Raw genomic sequence first — 17,814 nt, 5'->3', positions numbered from 1 at the left:
CGTCGCCATCGGCGCCAACCTTGTGTGAATGCTCTGAAAAGCTAATAATTTGCATATCACATCATCTTCTTCCTGTCTTTTAAATTTCGCGTCTGTAGCACGTCATCTTCGTGGTATAGAAATTTGAATGGCCAGTAGTGTAGATTATATACAACGATTTTGGTCCAGTAATGTCTTAGAAAGCATCAGCACAAAATAAATGGATGTAAATCCACGTCTGTTAATTTAGAGAAGTAATAGCCATTAAATATTTTGTTTTAGTATGTCCACTTAGAATAGAGTATTTCATACATCTTACAACAACGAAAGATTTATGAATTTTCAAACTACTCGTGCAATTTCTCCACGGTATGTAATTCATGCTTTATCAGGGATTATAGTTGGAGTGTAGCTTAACCAGAAACCCAGCAGCGATAAACATGCGCACAATTGAATCACCAATATGTTGACAACTTCAACAACCTCACGTAGACAGAATAGTACACTCAGGAGTATACTTGGAGGTGAATATGTACGTATGCAACAAGTATGCTATTTGGTTCTGGTGTTTAGATTGCTTTTCTACTTTTTTCAGATATATGGATTATCGTGGCTGGCAATTTAGACAACGAGAAACGGAACGGCCTTATTAAACAATACTGGGAGAAAGAGAATGCTGAACAGGTTCGACAGAAATTAGCAGAAAAATGTCATACGCCTCCATCAAGTAGGCTATAGATTTATAGGTCGCGTAACAGAGTGATCGAACTGAGTGTGTCTGTAATGCGCCAACGAGTGGTGAAATGGTAGTTGCGTAGGCTTTTATCCAAAGCCCAGATAAATCAAAATGGAGAACCTGTGATGAGTTAGATATTTCCCATAGATACTTGCGTTGTCTAATTCAACGTTTAGGTTTGTAAGAGTATCGGTTAAGATTACATCATTGACTACTAGAGGGTTACCGATATCGCCTTTTAGAATTCAGAGAGATTCTTCTGAATCAAGAAATATAAAGTGATTGTGGAATGCGAAAACTTTGTTCGTCTGACGAGGATAGTTTTAAGCTGAATCACATAAGCTGATTTAGTTAATTTGCATGTCGAATCATTCAACTCCTCCACTAGAATATTTGTTACCAGACTGGTACTCGAACCCGGATACTCCACTCTTTGCGTACAGTCACTTGTACCGTCTTGTCCATCCGTACACGCTGCCCGTCCAACTCAAACTGCAAAGTTCTGCTCACTACTGATTTTGTGCATCCATCCATTTTGCCCTTTGCTCGCAGCCTCACAGTATTCCTGCGATCAGACGAACGACGCTATGCACCCACACTGAAGTAGATGTATTGTCCACCGAGGCATATCATTACTATTATATATGTATGGTGTCTGTTCTTTCAGAAAAGTTTGATGGAAGGGACACGAACAATCGCATTAAGTATCCCAGATATCAGTAGGTAAAGGGAAATTTGTAAGTCCTGCCTGCTTTGGCCGTTGAAATAATTCAACAGCTGCACTTGAAAATTTGTGACCAGACCGGGACTCAGAGCAGGATATTCCACTTCTCGTGAATGGCAGCCTTGACCACCTCGGCCATCTTGACACGCTTTCTGTCTGACTCAAATCTCCACTTGCTGCTCATCACCGATGTTGTGACCCCATCCATGTTCCCCTTTGATCGCAGCCTCACTGCACTCCTACAAAAGGGGACAAACGATGGTATGCATCTGTTAAATAAGCCACGACAGGCAATACCACTATTTCAGTGTGGATGCATACTATCGTTTGTCCATTTGCGGGAATACTGTGTGGATGCGAGCAAAGTGGAAAAGCAATGCGGTCACAACATCTGTGGCAAGCAGCACTTGAGAATTTGAGTCAGTCGGGAAGTGTGTCAAATGGTTCAAATGGCTCTGAGCACTATGGGACTTAACTGCTGAGGTCATCAGTCCCATAGAAGTTAGAACTACTTAAACCTAACTAACCTAAGGACACCACACACATCCATGCCCGAGGCAGGATTCGAACCTGCGACTGTAGCGGTCGCGCGGTTCCAGACTGTAGCGCCTAGAACCGCTCGGACACGGGAAGTCAATTAATCAGCTAAGGTTCATGACCACGCCATGAGGAACAACTTGTGTCAGAAACAAAATGCACGCTGACGGTTCTCGGACACGCTAGGCATTCTTTCCATATTCCCTGTTTCAGGACGACGAAATTCCACTGAACTGGCAGGCTCTACTAACCATGTGTGCTGCTAGATAGCTACATCAGTAAACCGAAAGTGTGATTTCCGGCGAGAAAATTGGAGAAATACATTTTACATGAGAAACAGGAACTTCAGTCTTCTTATAGGCTACACATGGAGTATACGCCCGCTGACGAGTGCCTGCGACGTACCGCCTGTGAGGGGCTTAACAAATTAATATGGACTTTGGTGTCGCTGGGAAGTGTCAGCGAAGCTTTCTTCTTTAACAAAATTGTTCCTCATGAAGTCACATCTTACGCAAAGAGTTTGAAACACCCTGTAAGCAAGGGGCAGTCATGTACTATTACTTATTACTACGAGAAACTGAATTTACGTAATTAATTTTGTGTTTCTTTGTAGATACACGTCCGCAGTGCTTGTGTACATTAAAATATCCGCGCCACAGTACCGTAGTACGCCGGTTAGGAGAGCCATCACAAAATGGCGCCGAGAAATATCGTTCGGGATTCGCTCTTGGCAGCAGCGGAAATGTTGCAGAAGAAAACTACTGAGAAAGTACAGCACATGTGCGGGCGGTCACGATAGTGTAGCCGGATGGAGCACCCACAGACGTGGTTACAGAAAAAATTTTAACGGAACGTGTTGTGATCTCCTGAGGCAAAACTCGAGTGGGTGTTTGCGGGCCCGGCTTGGTTCCGTGCCGCAGCCCAGTCGTCCATCACTGCCTGCGGGTCTCGCCGTCTTCCTAACACCACCAGGCGACGCGGGCAAGGCTGATCCTCAACAAGCCTCAGACTGCGTCACGCCAGAGCCCGACGCTGCCTCACTCCAGTCGCGTGCCGTGACTTTCGTCGACGGCTGCAGTCGTTTAATTGTCACGCCAGCTCTTTACGCCTACGCCGAAATGTTTGGAGCGTTGCGCCCGCGAGACTACTTCGCTCATCACAGCAGATGTCGTGGCAGCAGGTCCACCTTACATTCGCCACGTCACGTCAGCAGTGAAGGCAGTTTAACGTGAGACAGCTGACGCCAGAAAAGTTTCTCCCAGGGGCCTCCTAACACCGGGGGAATTTACGTAACTGCCATTCTCTTTGGAACTGAACTCACAAGGTGCCTTTCCTCAGCCCAGGAAGTGAGACATCTGTCGCGGCAAAGAGCCTGTCACAAACTTCGTAGTCGTCGGTTTTAGAATTATCTGTGGTGGAGACAGGAAAAATACAGAAAATGTATAATCAATTTATTTTCACTGGCACACTACAAGAGCAGTATATATAGTTTGATCTGAAACGCGATGTATTACAACTATATCCGTAAGAGAGACTTAGATAATAGCTTTCGAAAGAAAGATTCCTGTCAGACCTCAAATAATAATAAACGAGAGAATCTTAAAACAAGCATCCCCTTTAAATTATCGAGGATATGATATTAGTTTTAATTCTGGCAAAGATATTGAGAAGAAGGTTAATAACAATCAAGCTATCTGCAAAACAGTTGGAAAAACCTTGGAATTCAAAACAAGAAAATTACACCAATAAAATTCTGTAGAGTAATTGCTCTATCTATTATTATATACGGTTCCGAATCGTGGAAAATAAGAAAAAACGAAGAATCATATATGCCAGCAGCAGAAATGAAGTTCATCAAATATGTCAGGGAATGCAATAAATGGTCAAATAAGGAAAGAAATAATAACATCACATTTAAAAATCTTTCCAGTTAATGATAACATAGAAAAGAATTGAATTCAATGGAAGAAGGATCGCCAGCCGGTGTGGCCGAGCGGCTCTAGGCGTTTCAGTCTTGAACCGCGCGACCGCTACGGTCGCAGGTTCGAATCCTGCATCGGGCGTGGATGTGTGTAATGTCCTTAGGTTAGTTAGATTGAAGTAGTTCTACATTCTAGGGGACAGATGACTTCAGATGTTAAGGCTCATAGTGCTCAGAACCATTTGAACCATTTGGAAGAAGGATCATGTTGATAGCATTGCAGAAAATAGGCTTCCAAAGAGGATAATGAATTATCTCTCGATTGGAAAAAGACAACTTAGTCGACGACGTAATAGGACAACGAATGAATGATAGAGACCGGAACAAGCGACTAGAATACCTATTCCTTGGAAGAAGACGATTACAGGTTTCGCAGCCGTGATACTGAAGATTTGATCGGAGGACTGGCTAACTAATGAGGAGGTACGGCACCGGATTGGGGCGAAAAGAAGTTTATCGCACAGATTGATTGAAACAAAGGAGCGGTTGAGTGGATACATCCAGCTATATCAGGGAATCGTCACTTCAGTATTTCAGATAGGTGCGTGAGGTAAAATGTATAGAGGTAGATCAGTGCGCTGCTACAGAAAGCAGGTTAAGACAGAGGAACATGATTGAACAGAAGAGTCCCGTATGATGAGCTGCGTCAGATCTGCCTTCGGTTTTAAGACAACAACATCAACAACAACGTAACACTCTTACATTAATTATGTTCTTCTCGAAAAGCTTCTGTATGGCGGCATCTGATGAGCCAGCTATCTCTCCATCCCTCACTCTCTATCTCTTCTTTAAATTTACAGTCTACTAACTTTTTTATGTTGACCTCAATCATTCCCTGTTTGGTACTACTCCTTTTATCTCTACACCCAATATCTCTATAGTTTGTTTACATTTCTTAGTCTTTATTTGCTTCTACTAATTTACCCCTCTCCATCTCCTTCCAGAGCCGAGTAAACCTTCGTGCCATATCGTAAGTTCCACTAACCTATCCGTGTCCGATTTAAGAGTGCCAAGATCATGTAGAACTGTTGAACTATTCAGCAATCTGTATCGTATTTCTTTTCGTCATATGTATCATTTTACTTAAGCATAAATAATGACTTCTTAAAAACAATTATTTCAAAAAAGTGAACACGAGAACATGTCGCGCTGGACAACATTGTCGACATAACCCACTCAAACACCCCATCACAGTTGGCTGTTATTATACGAGCTCCTCGTTCAGGCCCTGAGGGCTCAAGGTACCCCCAACCAGCCTCACTCTCATGCTTTGTTTAGTGGTGTCATGCGGATGCATGTGGTTACCACACCTCGCTCCCGGCCATTTTGTTGACAGTGGAGCCGCTGTTTCTTATTCAAGTAGCTCCTCCATTAGCATCACGAGGGAGAGTGGACCCCATATGATCCTTCCCCCAAGGAAAGTTCAACGGCTGTCCCAGAAATCGTATCCGGGACCTTTGCATGGCAGCCGTCTATTATGACTCCTCAGCTGCAAAGACGAACTATCTCCAATCATCTCCCTTCAAGTAACGAGAGAAACCACTGTCTAAAAAGACCTCTCCATCATGAGATAGAAATAAAAGTGGACTACAGTGGAACACTTGGCTTAATTTGTAACACGCTAAATGAAATTTAATGAAACAGAAATACATCGACAATATTCTACAAACGTTATAAATGCACTCAGTATATGGTAATTCCCTTTAATACCAGAACATTAAAACTACTGCACTAGAATTTGCACGTCATACTGAACTGTTATTTTCATTTCAAAACTAACAACTGTCAACGTTTTTCCGCAAACAAAAGTCAGCTCGCGATGCAGGATCCCCGACAGTGCGCTGTTCGTTGCCTATACTATTATGCATAAAACCACTTTTTGCTGTAATGTCTCCCACAGATTTCTTTGTCTACTTATTCTATTTCTATTTTTTAATTTCGTACTTTATCTGCCCGCATTGGCGGCCGAAGACTTCCGGCATAAGAAGTCAGCCTCATTCTGCCAACGGCCTTCTCAAAGAGGGCGGAGGAGCGGATAGAGGTTCAGGGCACTCTCTTCTCCTAGGGGTGGGAAATTGCCCCTAAAGGCGGAAGAATCAGCAATGATCAACGACATGAGGATGCAGAAGGCAATGGAAACCACTGCATTAAAGACACGTAACGTGTATCCACAGGACATGTGGCCTGTATTTGAAGAAATGTCATGATGATCTCTCCATTGGCAAAAGATTCCGAAATAGTCCCCCATTCGGATCTCCGGGAGGGAACTGCCAAGGGGGAGGTTATTATGAGAAAAAGGTTGAGTAATCAACGAAAGGAAAACGTTCTACGAGTCGGGGCGTGGAATGTCAGAAGCTTGAACGTGGTAGGGAAACTAGAAAATCTGAAAAGGGAAATGCAAAGGCTCAATCTAGATACAGTAGGGGTCAGTGAAGTGGAAGGAATACAAGGATTTCTCGTCAGATGAGTATCGGGTAATATCAACAGCAGCAGAAAATGGTATAACAGGTGTAGGATAAGTTATGAATAGGAAGGTAGGGCAGAGGGTGTGTTACTGTGAACAGTTGAAAGGTAGCTACACTGAGCCACAGCGCCAGAGATTGCGCCAAAGAGTATTATTCCGCCGCCTCCACTGGCAGTGCTTGTCGAGAACTCGTAGTAGATAGTGCTTGCTGAGATGTCGTAGTGAAAAGTTCTGGTCGAGAAGTCGTAGTGGAGAGTGCTTGTTCCATGTTTTATGCAGTTGTTTGATGGGATAGACAGCAGATGTTGTTCTAATGGAGATATTGTAATGATCAGAGTGCTTTACGTCAATAGATATAAAGGTAAAATATTCCCTGTTTTTTTTCATTGTTTCAGTGAATGCGTCATTACAGGTTCAGTCAACAAAGCATCTGGCTTGTGTTCTTGTATTAGAGTGTAATTCTGGTTTTCTTGCGCAATTATAGTATTTATATAATACTATAATATTTATATAATTAAGCCCCCATGCACAGTTGTTGTGACCGGGTTGTTCTAATCAGAATCGACAGCAGACCAACACCGACAACGATAGTTCAGGTATACATGCCGACGTCGCAAGCTGAAGATGAACAGATAGAGAAAGTGTATGAGGATATTGAAAGGGTAATGCAGTATGTAAAGGGGGACGAAAATCGAATAGTCATGGGCGACTGGAATGCAGTGGTAGGGGAAGGAGTAGAAGAAAAGGTTACAGGAGAATATGGGCTTGGGACAAGGAATGAATGAGGAGAAATACTAATTGAGTTCTGTAACACGTTTCAGCTAGTAATAGTGAATACCCTGTTCAAGAATCACAAGACGAGGAGGTATATTTGGAAAAGGCCGGGAGATACGGGAAGATTTCAATTAGATTACATCATGGTCAGACAGAGATTCCGAAATCGGATACTGGATTGTAAGGCGTACCCAGGGGCAGATATAGACTCAGATCACAATATAGTAGTGATGAAGAGTAGGCTGAAGTTCGAGACATTAGTCAGGAAGAATCAATACGCAAAGAAGTGGGATACGGAAGTACTAAGGAATGACGAGATACGTTTGAAGTTCTCTAACGCTATAGATACAGCAATAAGGAATAGCGCAGTAGGCAGTACAGTTGAAGAGGAATGGACATCTCTAAAAAGGGCCATCAAAGAAGTTGGGAAGGAAAACATAGGTACAAAGAAGGTAGCTGCGAAGAAACTATGGGTAACAGAAGAAATATTTCAGTTGATTGATGAAAGGAGGAAGTACAAACATGTTCCGAGAAAACCAGGAATACAGAAATACAAGTCGCTGAGGAATGAAATAAATAGGAAGTGCAGGGAAGCTAAGACGAAATGGCTGCAGGAAAAATGTGAAGACATCGAAAAAGATATGATTGTCGGAAGGACAGACTCAGCATACAGGAAAGTCAAAACAACCTTTGGTGACATTAAAAGCAACGGTGGTAACGTTAAGAGTGCAACAGGAATTCCACTGTTAAATGCAGAGGAGAGAGCAGATAGGTGGAAAGAATACATTGAAAGCCTCTATGAGAATGAAGATTTGTCTGATGTGATAGAAGAAGAAACAGGAGTCGATTTAGAAGAGATAGGGGATCCCGTATTAGAATCGGAATTTAAAAGAGCTTTGGAGGACTTACGGTCAAATAAGGCAGAAGGGATAGATAACATGCCATCAGAATTTCTAAAATCATTGGGGGAAGTGGCAACAAAACGACTATTCACGTTGGTGTGTAGAATATATGAGTCTGGCGACATACCGTCTGACTTTCGGAAAAGCATCATCCACACAATTCCGAAGACAGCAAGAGCTGACAAGTGCGAGAATTATCGCACAATCAGCTTAACAGCTCATGCATCGAAGCTGCTTACAAGAATAATATACAGAAGAATGGAAAAGAAAATTGAGAATGCGCTAGGTGACAATCAGTTTGGCTTTAGGAAAAGTAAAGGGACGAGAGAGGCAATTCTGACGTTACGGCTAATAATGGAAGCAAGGCTAAAGAAAAATCAAGACACTTTCATAGGATTTGTCGACCTGGAAAAAGCGTTCGACAATATAAAATGGTGCAAGCTGTTCGAGATTCTGAAACAAGTAGGGGTAAGCTATAGGGAGAGACGGGTCATATACAATGTGTACAACAACCAAGAGGGAATAATAAGAGTGGACGATCAAGAACGAAGTGCTCGTATTAAGAAGGGTGTAAGACAAGGCTGTAGCCTTTCGCCCCTACTATTCAATCTGTACATCGAGGAAGCAATGATGGAAATAAAAGAGAGGTTCAGGAGTGGAATAAAAATACAAGGTGAAAGGATATTTATGATACGATTCGCTGATGACATTGCTATCCTGAGTGAAAGTGAAGAAGAATTAAATGATCTGCTGAACGGAATGAACAGTATAATGAGTACACAGTATGGTTTGAGAGTAAATCGGAGGAAGACGAAGGTAATGAGAAGTAGTAGAAATGAGAACTGCGAGAAACTTAACATCAGGATTGATGGTCACGAAGTCAATGAAGTCAAGGAATTCTGCTACCCAGGCAGTAAAATAACCAATGACGGAAGGAGCAAGGAGGACATCAAAAGCAGACTCACTATGGCAAAAAAGGCATTTCTGGCCAAGAGAAGTCTACTAATATCAAATACCGGCCTTAATTTGAGGAAGAAATTTCTGAGGATGTACGTCTGGAGGACAGCATTGTATGGTAGTGAAACATGGACTGTGGGAAAACCGGAACAGAAGAGAATCGAAGCATTTGAGATGTGGTGCTATAGACGAATGTTGAAAATTAGGTGGACTGATAAGGTAAGGAATGAGGAGGTTCTACACAGAATGGGAGAGGAAAGGAATATGTGGAAAACACTGATAAGGAGAAGGGACAGGATGATAGGACATCTGCTAAGACATGAGGGAATGACTTCCATGGTACTAGAGGGAGCTGTAGAGGGCAAAAACTGTAGAGGAAGACAGAGATTGGAATACGTCAAGCAAATAATTGAGGACGTAGGTTGCAAGTGCTACTCTGAGATGAAGAGGTTAGCACAGGAAAGGAATTCGTGGCGGGCCGTATCAAACCATTCAGTAGACTGATGACAGAAAAAAAAAAAAGTCTTTGTGTACTGTTGCACTTTCTTCTACTATCACTGTATCACTGGAGGAAGTAGCAACGAAGCGACTGTACAAACTGGTGTGAAACTTGAGATCCATCATCAGACAATCGGGTAAATATCATCTACACAATCCCGAAGATGGAAAGACAGGTAATCGTTAGAACTACCGCACAATCAGTTTAACAAAAATGGCTCTGAGCACTATGGGATTTAACAGCTGTGGTCATCAGTCCCCTAGAACTTAGAACTACTTAAACCTAACTAACCTAAGGACATCACACACATCCATGCCCGAGGCAGGATTCGAACTGCACGGTTCCGGACTGCGCGCCTAGAACCACGAGACCACCACGGCCGGCTCAGTTTGACAGCTTACACACTGACTTGACGAGTCATACATTATGAGCACTGCCCACCGCGACTTCGATGCCGCCTGGTGCCATTGAAGGCCCGTGACCTCGTAAATGAAAATTATTTAAGCGGAACAGACATGGACGGTGGATCACCATAGCGAAGATATGAGTACAAATGGGGATATGCAATGAGATAAAAGACTTTAACAAAGGGTAGATTATTACGCGGGACTTGTGAACGAGTGTGTCGAAAACGGCGAAGCTGGTGACTGTTGACGTACTCCTGTCGTGAGCATCTACGTAAAGGGATCGGAGGACTACCACTAGGCGCTAAATGGTTGCATGTCCACGGAAGCTTGTCTGCTCTGCAATGAAGGATAGATGGCGATCTGTGACATCTCTGCCGAAAGAGCACAATGCTGATGCAGCACAAGTGTCTCGGAGCACATCGTTCATCGTACACTGCTCAACACGGAGCTCCGCTGCACACCACACCTAAGTCTTCACATACTGACCCAACGACATCGTCTATTAGGACTGCAGTGGGTGCGAGACCATCGGAATTCGACCCTCAATCAATGGAAACATGTCAGCTCTTCGAATGAACCACATTTTTGGTACACTAGGTCGATGGTCGTCTTTACAAACGTCTCATCGAGATGGACGGTGGCTCTAAACGTGCAGCGGGCCACGGACAAAGGCTAGTGTAAGAGTATTATGCTGTGGGAGATATTCCTTGCTCTTACCTTGGATCTGTGGCAGTTATAGAAGGCCCGCTGACAGCTGCGAACCGGCAGCATCCCTTCATGCTTGATGTCTTCCCCGACGGTGATCTCATGTTTCGGCAATATAATTGTCCCTGTCTCGTAGCCAGAACCGTGCTACAGGGGTTCGACGAGCATTACAGTGACCTCACGTTAATGTCTCGGCGTCCAAATTCGCCTGATGTAACCTGATGGAATCTATCCAAGCCGCTAGCGGACTCCCATCTCCACGTACGCATGTTAGTCGCTTGTTATTTATGCGAATTACATGACCTGTTCATCTTATGACACACACTTCTACAAAACTTCCAACGAACTGTCGTATCCATGATACGCAGAATCAGTGATGTATTTCGTTCCAGAGACGGACAGACAAACTATTAAGCATATGGTCACAATGTCTTGGCTCGTCCGTGTATATCCTGATTACAGACAACCGTAATATACAGAAGAATGATAAAAAATTGAGACTATGTTAGAAAACGATCGCTTTTTGTATCGGAAACGTAGAGGCACCTGGGAGGCACTTCTGACATTGCGCACCACAGTGGAAGCAAAACTTCAGAAAATCAAGACACGTTCATACGAGTTGGCATAATAAAAGTATTCGATGGTGAAAAATATTGCATGATGTCCAAAATTCTCATGAAAACAAAAACAGGGTCTCCCATAGACGAATAAGGTTTAGTACTACACTACTGGCCATTAAAATTGCTACACCTCGAAGATGACGTGCTACACACGCGAAATTTAACCAACAGGAAGACGATGCTGTGATATGCAAATGATTAGTTTTTTAAAGCATTCACACTAGCTTGGCGCCGGTGGTGACACCTGGAACGTGCTGACATGAAGAAAGTTTCCAACCGATTTCTTATACACAAACAGCAGTTGACCGGCGTTCCTTGGTCAAATGTTGTTGTGATGCCTCGTGTAAGGAGGAGAAATGCTTACCATGACGTTTCCGACTTTGATAAAGGTGAGATTGTAGCCTATCGAGATTGCGGTTTATCGTATCGCGACATTGCTGCTTGCGTTGGTCGAGATCCAATGACTGTTAGCAGGATATGGAATCGGTGGGTTCAGGAGGGTAATACGGAACGCCGTGCTGGATCCCAACGGCCTCGTATTACGAGCTGTCGTTATGACAGGCATCTTATTCGCATGGCTGTAACGGATCGTGCAGCCACGTCTCGATCCCTCAGCCAACAGATGGGGACGTTTGCAAGACAACAACCATCTGCACGAACAGTTCGACGAAATTTGCAGCAGCATGGGCCATCAGCTCGGAGACCAAGGGTGCGGTTACCCTTGACGCTGCATCACAGACAGGAGCGCCTGCGATGGTGTACTCAACGACGAACCTGGGTGCACGAATGGCAAAACGTCATTTTTCGGATGAATCCAGGTTCTATTTACAGTATCTTGGTGGTCGCATCCGTGTTTGTTGACATCGCGGTGAACGCACATTGGAAGCGGGTATTTGTCATCCCCATACTGGCGTATCACTCGGCGTGATGGTATGGGGTGCCATTGGTTACACGTCTCGGTCACCTCTTGTTCGCATTGACGGCACTTTGAACAGTGGACGTTACATTTCAGATGTGTTACGACCCGTGGCTCTACCCTTCGTTCGATCCTTGCGAAACCCTACATTTCAGCAGGATAATGCACGACCGCATGTTGCAGGTCCTGTACGGGCCTTTCTGGATACGGAAAATGTTCGACTGCTGCCCTGGCCATCACATTCTCCAGATCTCTCACCAATTGAAAACGTCTGGTCAATGGTGGCCGAGCAACTGGCTCGTCACAATACGCCAGTCACTACTCTTGATGAACAGTGGTATCGTGTTGAAGCTACATGGGCAGCTGAACCTGTACACGCCATCCAAGCTCTGTTTGACTCAATGCCCAGGCGCATCAAGGTTGTTCTGGGTACTGATTTCTCAGGATCTATGCACCCATGTAATCACATGTCAGTTCTAGTATAATATATTTGTCCAATGAATACTCGTTTATCATCTGCATTTTTTTCTTGGTGTTTGCAATTTTAATGGCCAGTAGTGTATATACAGGATCCAACAGAGGTCAATAAGAATTGAAGACAAAGAACAAAGTGCTCGGATTAAAAATGGTGTAATACAGAGATCCAGTTTTTCGCATCTAGTAGTCAGTGTATAGACAGAAGAAGCAATGATGGAAATAAAAGAAAGGTTCAAGAGTGCGATTGAAATTCACAGAGAAAGGATTTCAATTATAAGATCCGCTGATGATAATGGTATCCTGACAGATAGCAGCACTGCTCTCAGTTTTCAGATGCGAAGCGCTGACGCCTGCAGGCGCAAACAGTAGTCTTCTATATGGCTTGAGGAAACTTCCTGGGAGATTAAAACTGTGTGTCGGACCGATACTCGAACTTGGGACCTTTGCCTTTCGCGGGCATGTGCTCTACTTTCTGAGCTACCCAAGCACGACTCACGCCCCGTCCTCACAGCTTCACTTCTGCCAGTACTTCGTCTCCTATCTCATATGGCTTGATGTTTACAATCACTGACTTCATTACTGTAATTAGCAACCATTATAAATCTAGGGTCAAAAACATGACTGTAACACTGATTAATGTAATTTAGTTAATAAAATGAGATGTGTCAAGCAGGGAATGGACTGACGCCTCTCTCCCTGACGGTAAAGGCAGAGCCGCAAAGTTCCATTATAGTCACAGTTAGTTCTCAGCAGTTTCTTCCCAAAAATATTCGATCCTCCCACTTATGTAGATGACCTAGTTTCTGTGAGATATGTCCAGACTGTTTACTGAATGTGGCCTTGCACAGACATGATGGTTTGGGTAGCACTGCATGGTTACCTCATAGCCAAAGTTCCTAGGTGTTCTTCATTCCAAAAAACGTGAACCGTCCTACTTAGGTGGACAAGGAAAACCTGCTTGCTGTGAGACACGTTCAGTTACAGCCTGTGTATATACCTCATATCTGAGGTTGTGCTGCGTTGTTGGGTTGGGTTGTTTGGGGGAAGAGACCAAACTGCAAGGTCATTGGTCTCATCGGTTTACGCAAGGACGGAGAAGGAAGTCGGCCGTGCCCGTTCAAAGGAACCATCCCGGCATTTGCCTGGAGCGATTTAGGGAAATGACGGAAAACCTAAATCAGGATGGCCGGACGCGGGATTGAACCGTCGTCCTCCCGAATGCGAGTCCAGGGTGCTAACCAGTGAGGCACCTCGCTCGGTGCTGCATTGTTCCCCTTATAGTCAGAGTTTCCAGCAATTTCTTCCTAACGATATCTAGCCCTCTCACTTATGTGGGCAAACCTCACCCTGTTTCTGTGACAGACTGCCTAGTGGCATGGCCCATGCACAGACTTCCGAAGTATTTCAAAGACTCAGCCCTCCTACTTTGGTAGACAAGCCCTCCCCAATTTCTATGAGACACGTCCAGACTGCTCATTGGCCATGGATTTTTCAAAGACCTCGTGGTTGAGGCTGTGCGTTATTGCTCTCCTCAGAGCTCCCAGCAGGACTTTAACCCGCGTCCAGTCTTTTGAGATCATCAAAGAAGGCTTGCGGTACTCACGGTGCAGATCGAGACGGATGGTGGCCTCGCGCGGCTCAGCCAGCCGCGTGTTGGTCGCCTGGCAGGTGAAGGCGGCGCCCAGGTCGCTGCGCGCCACCGCGCGGAACGTCAGCCTGTTCTCGATGACGTCACCCGCGTTCTTCTCGCACTCCTCGTCCAGCGCCTCGCCGTCCAGTAGCCAGCGCACCCTCGGCTCCGGCTTGCCTGCCAGACGAAACACACACCCGTCAGTCTTCTCTGATCTTGAGCTAAAAATCAGCTGCAATTTCACTTTACGACCTAAATGAGCAACTTTCCACCTCGTACCGTCTGATACAACTTGTTAAACAAACATTTTCACCACCACATAGTAAGCTAAATAGTTCTGCACCCATATTCAACACACACACCACGCAAGTCACTATACGGTCTACACCAGAAGCTGCTCTGCTCGTCATTCTCTTTCGTTTTTCTGTGTCTATCCTTTGACTGATGGTCTGTGAGACTTCACCCGTTCACTTGCATAATAAAGTGAAACACCTAGTGCCGTCATTTTAATATTCTTTTATTATATTGCAATCAATGTCAGTGACTCGGTACACCATCTTCAGGCCTTAACCGACGCAGAGGGGGTGAACTCCAGTCGTACACACGATCCCATCAGTGGACAACATCTATGAATACTGTAACAGTGATGTTGTTTCTGCAACATTTAACTACCAACTACAGACACAACATCGCTGTTACAGTATTCTGCAGAAGCCGGTTCATAGATGTTGCCCACTGATAGGATCGTGTATGCGACTGGAGCTCACCACCTCGGCGTCGATTAAGGCCTGAAGACTGTGTACTGAGACATTGAAACTGGTTGTAATATAACAGAATAACATCAAAACTCTATCTCCAAAATGAGATTTTCACTCTGCACTGATATGAAACTTCCTGGCAGATTAAAACTGTGTGCCAGACCGAGACTCGTAATCGGGACCTTTGCCTTTCACGGGCAAGTGCTCTACCATCTGAGCTACCCAAGCACGACTCACGCCCCGTGCTCACAGCTTCACTTCTGCCAGTACCTCGTCTCCTACCTTCCAAACTTTACAGAAACTCTCCTGTGAACTTTTCAGAACTAGCACTCCTGAAAGAAAGGATATTGCGGAGACATGGCTTAGCGACAGCTTGGGGGATGTTTCCAGAATGAGATTTTCACTCTGCAGTGGAGTGTGCGCTGATATGAAACTTCCTGGCAGATTAAAACTGTGTGCCGGACCGAGACTCGAACTCGGGATATTTGCCTTTCGCGAGCAAGTGCTCTACCAACTGAGTTGAAGCTGTGAGGACGTGGCATGAGTCGTGCTTAGGTATCTCAGTTGGTAGAGCACTTGCCCGCGGAAGGCAAAGGTCTCGAGTTCGAGTCTCGGTCAGGGACACAGTTTTAATTTGCCAGAATTTTCATCAAAACGATATGTAAATTAGTGGCAGCAGAATTTTCTTGTAGACAGTATTAAATGCCTGATCTATGAACTTCGTCCATAATGTTTCGCGAATAAGAAGGTCTTGTTCCTCCAGGGAGTCTCATTTTACGTCACGGAGCGTTTTCATAACATTCGCACGTGTATCAGATCTACAGATAACAAGTCTAGCAGTAGCTCTCTTAATCGTTCCGATGTCTTCCTTTAATCCGACCTGGTGAGGATCCCAAACACTCGAGCAGGACTCACGAATGGGTAGCAAATGGTTCAAATGGCTCTGAGCACTATGCGACTTAACTTCTGAAGTCATCATTCGCCTAGAACTTAGAACTAATTAAACCTAACTAACCTAAGGATATCACACACATCAATGCCCGAGGCAGGATTCGAACCTGCGACCGTAGCGACCACGCGGTTCCAGACTGAAGCGCCTAGAACCGCACGGCCACACCGGCCGGCGAATGGGTAGCACAAATGTACTATATGCGGCCTCCTTTATAGATGAGCTACACTTTCATGAATTGTCGCAGTAAACTGAAGTCGACCAGTCCCCTCCCCTCAATCGACCTTAAGTGTTCGTTCGATTTCATATATAACTTTACAATGTTACGCCTGAATATTCAATCGAGGTGACTGTCAAGTAACACACCACTGATACTGTACAGTGTGGTGTCGTCTGAAGAGCGAGGTGCTAAAACATGGTCGGTACCTGTCGATGAGACCGAAAGTAAGCATAGTCGCTGCCAGACGCAACGACAAGTGAGTGGAGTCAGCATAGGCAGTCCCGTAAGGGTTCCCACACGCCACCGCATCAGCTCGCTTGCTTATGTCTGAGCACACCTCCGCTCAGCCCAGTCTACAATCGTCGCCGAAAACGACAGCTTCATCTCCCTGCTGAGCCAGCAGTGCGATAGTTGTATTAGACAGGACTCTGAATAAGTGTTTATCGTCAACTGTACTCTGTGAGGAGTCACTAATATCTTGTTCTGTATCAAGTCATACGTTAATGTTTAGAGACAGAAATAAATATTCGTGACGTTACTGTGGACATGGATACTTACAATGTTGAGTTATTTATGTTGTTCGAATCTTCAAATGTGTGTGAAATCTTATGGGACTTAACTGCTATGGTCATCAGTCCCTAAGCTTACACACTACTTAAATTATCCTAAGTGCAAACACACACACCCATGTCCGAGGGAGGACTCGAACCTCCGGCGGGTAAGTTGTTCAAGTTATAATAAAGTGACCTACCATTTTATGTCTTGTAATGTCAACTGCGCCTCCGTCAGGAGTCAACCTAAGAACCCACCACTCTACCGATGAGGGCTAAATTGTCCAGTGCATAGGACTGATTCTCCTGCTAATCTTCATTGACTACCATTTTTCTACGTCCAGGCTAGCTGCCATTCATTACACAGAAGAAAAATTCTTCAAATCAACCCCCTAGCGTTATTCAGCGACGGCATAGTCCCCTTCACTTCACTGTCTTCAGAAACAGTCTCGCAGCTCACCCCGTCCATTAGATCTTTTATGTGCACAAGGGCCACGATTTCGCAAACGTGGAATTAGATTTCATTCTTCAAGCATCCAAGCATGGCGCTCTTTCCACCCGTCGCCGCTACAGCATCAGGCGTGCTGGGAACTGAAAACGGCTGCAACTCTCATTACCCCAGAAGAGCCCTAGATGTAAATAGTACTAGCACACACATATGGACACACAATTGACCCACCTTTGTCTAAGTTATAACACTGTACCATGTGACATTTGATGGAATAACAATACACCGCGGCTCCCGCCGTCGGAGTTTCGAGTCCTCCCTCGGGCATGGGTGTGTGTGTTGTCTTTAGCGGAAGTTAGTTTAAGTTATATTAAGTAGTTTGTAAGCCTAGGGACCGATGACCTCAGCACTTTGGTCCGACAGGAGCTTACCACAGATTTCAAAAAAAAAAAAAAAAATACATATTAACAGAAAGCCGACATTATGTTGCAGGAGACAGCACTAATCTGGCTTTTCTTATATCAAAACAGTCTGCACCAAAGTTTTGTTTAACTACGCCACCGGACGAGAAAAGTGAAGG

At 44.6% G+C, this 17,814-nt stretch overlaps 1 protein-coding gene across 1 annotated transcript in view; it reads right to left on the bottom strand.

Moving 5' to 3' along the window:
• Positions 1–17,814, bottom strand: part of LOC126419614 (nephrin-like) — a 421,065-nt gene that overhangs the window by 144,668 nt on the left and 258,583 nt on the right. Inside the window, exon 4 of the mRNA XM_050086803.1 lies at positions 14,282–14,485. Coding sequence (XP_049942760.1) covers positions 14,282–14,485 — 204 coding nt within the window. The remainder of the gene's footprint in view (positions 1–14,281; positions 14,486–17,814) is intronic.

This window comes from Schistocerca serialis, chromosome 9 (assembly GCF_023864345.2).
Source record: "Schistocerca serialis cubense isolate TAMUIC-IGC-003099 chromosome 9, iqSchSeri2.2, whole genome shotgun sequence".
NCBI classification, from domain to species: Eukaryota; Metazoa; Arthropoda; class Insecta; order Orthoptera; family Acrididae; genus Schistocerca; species Schistocerca serialis.
This window is presented reverse-complemented; position numbering and strand designations above follow the sequence as displayed.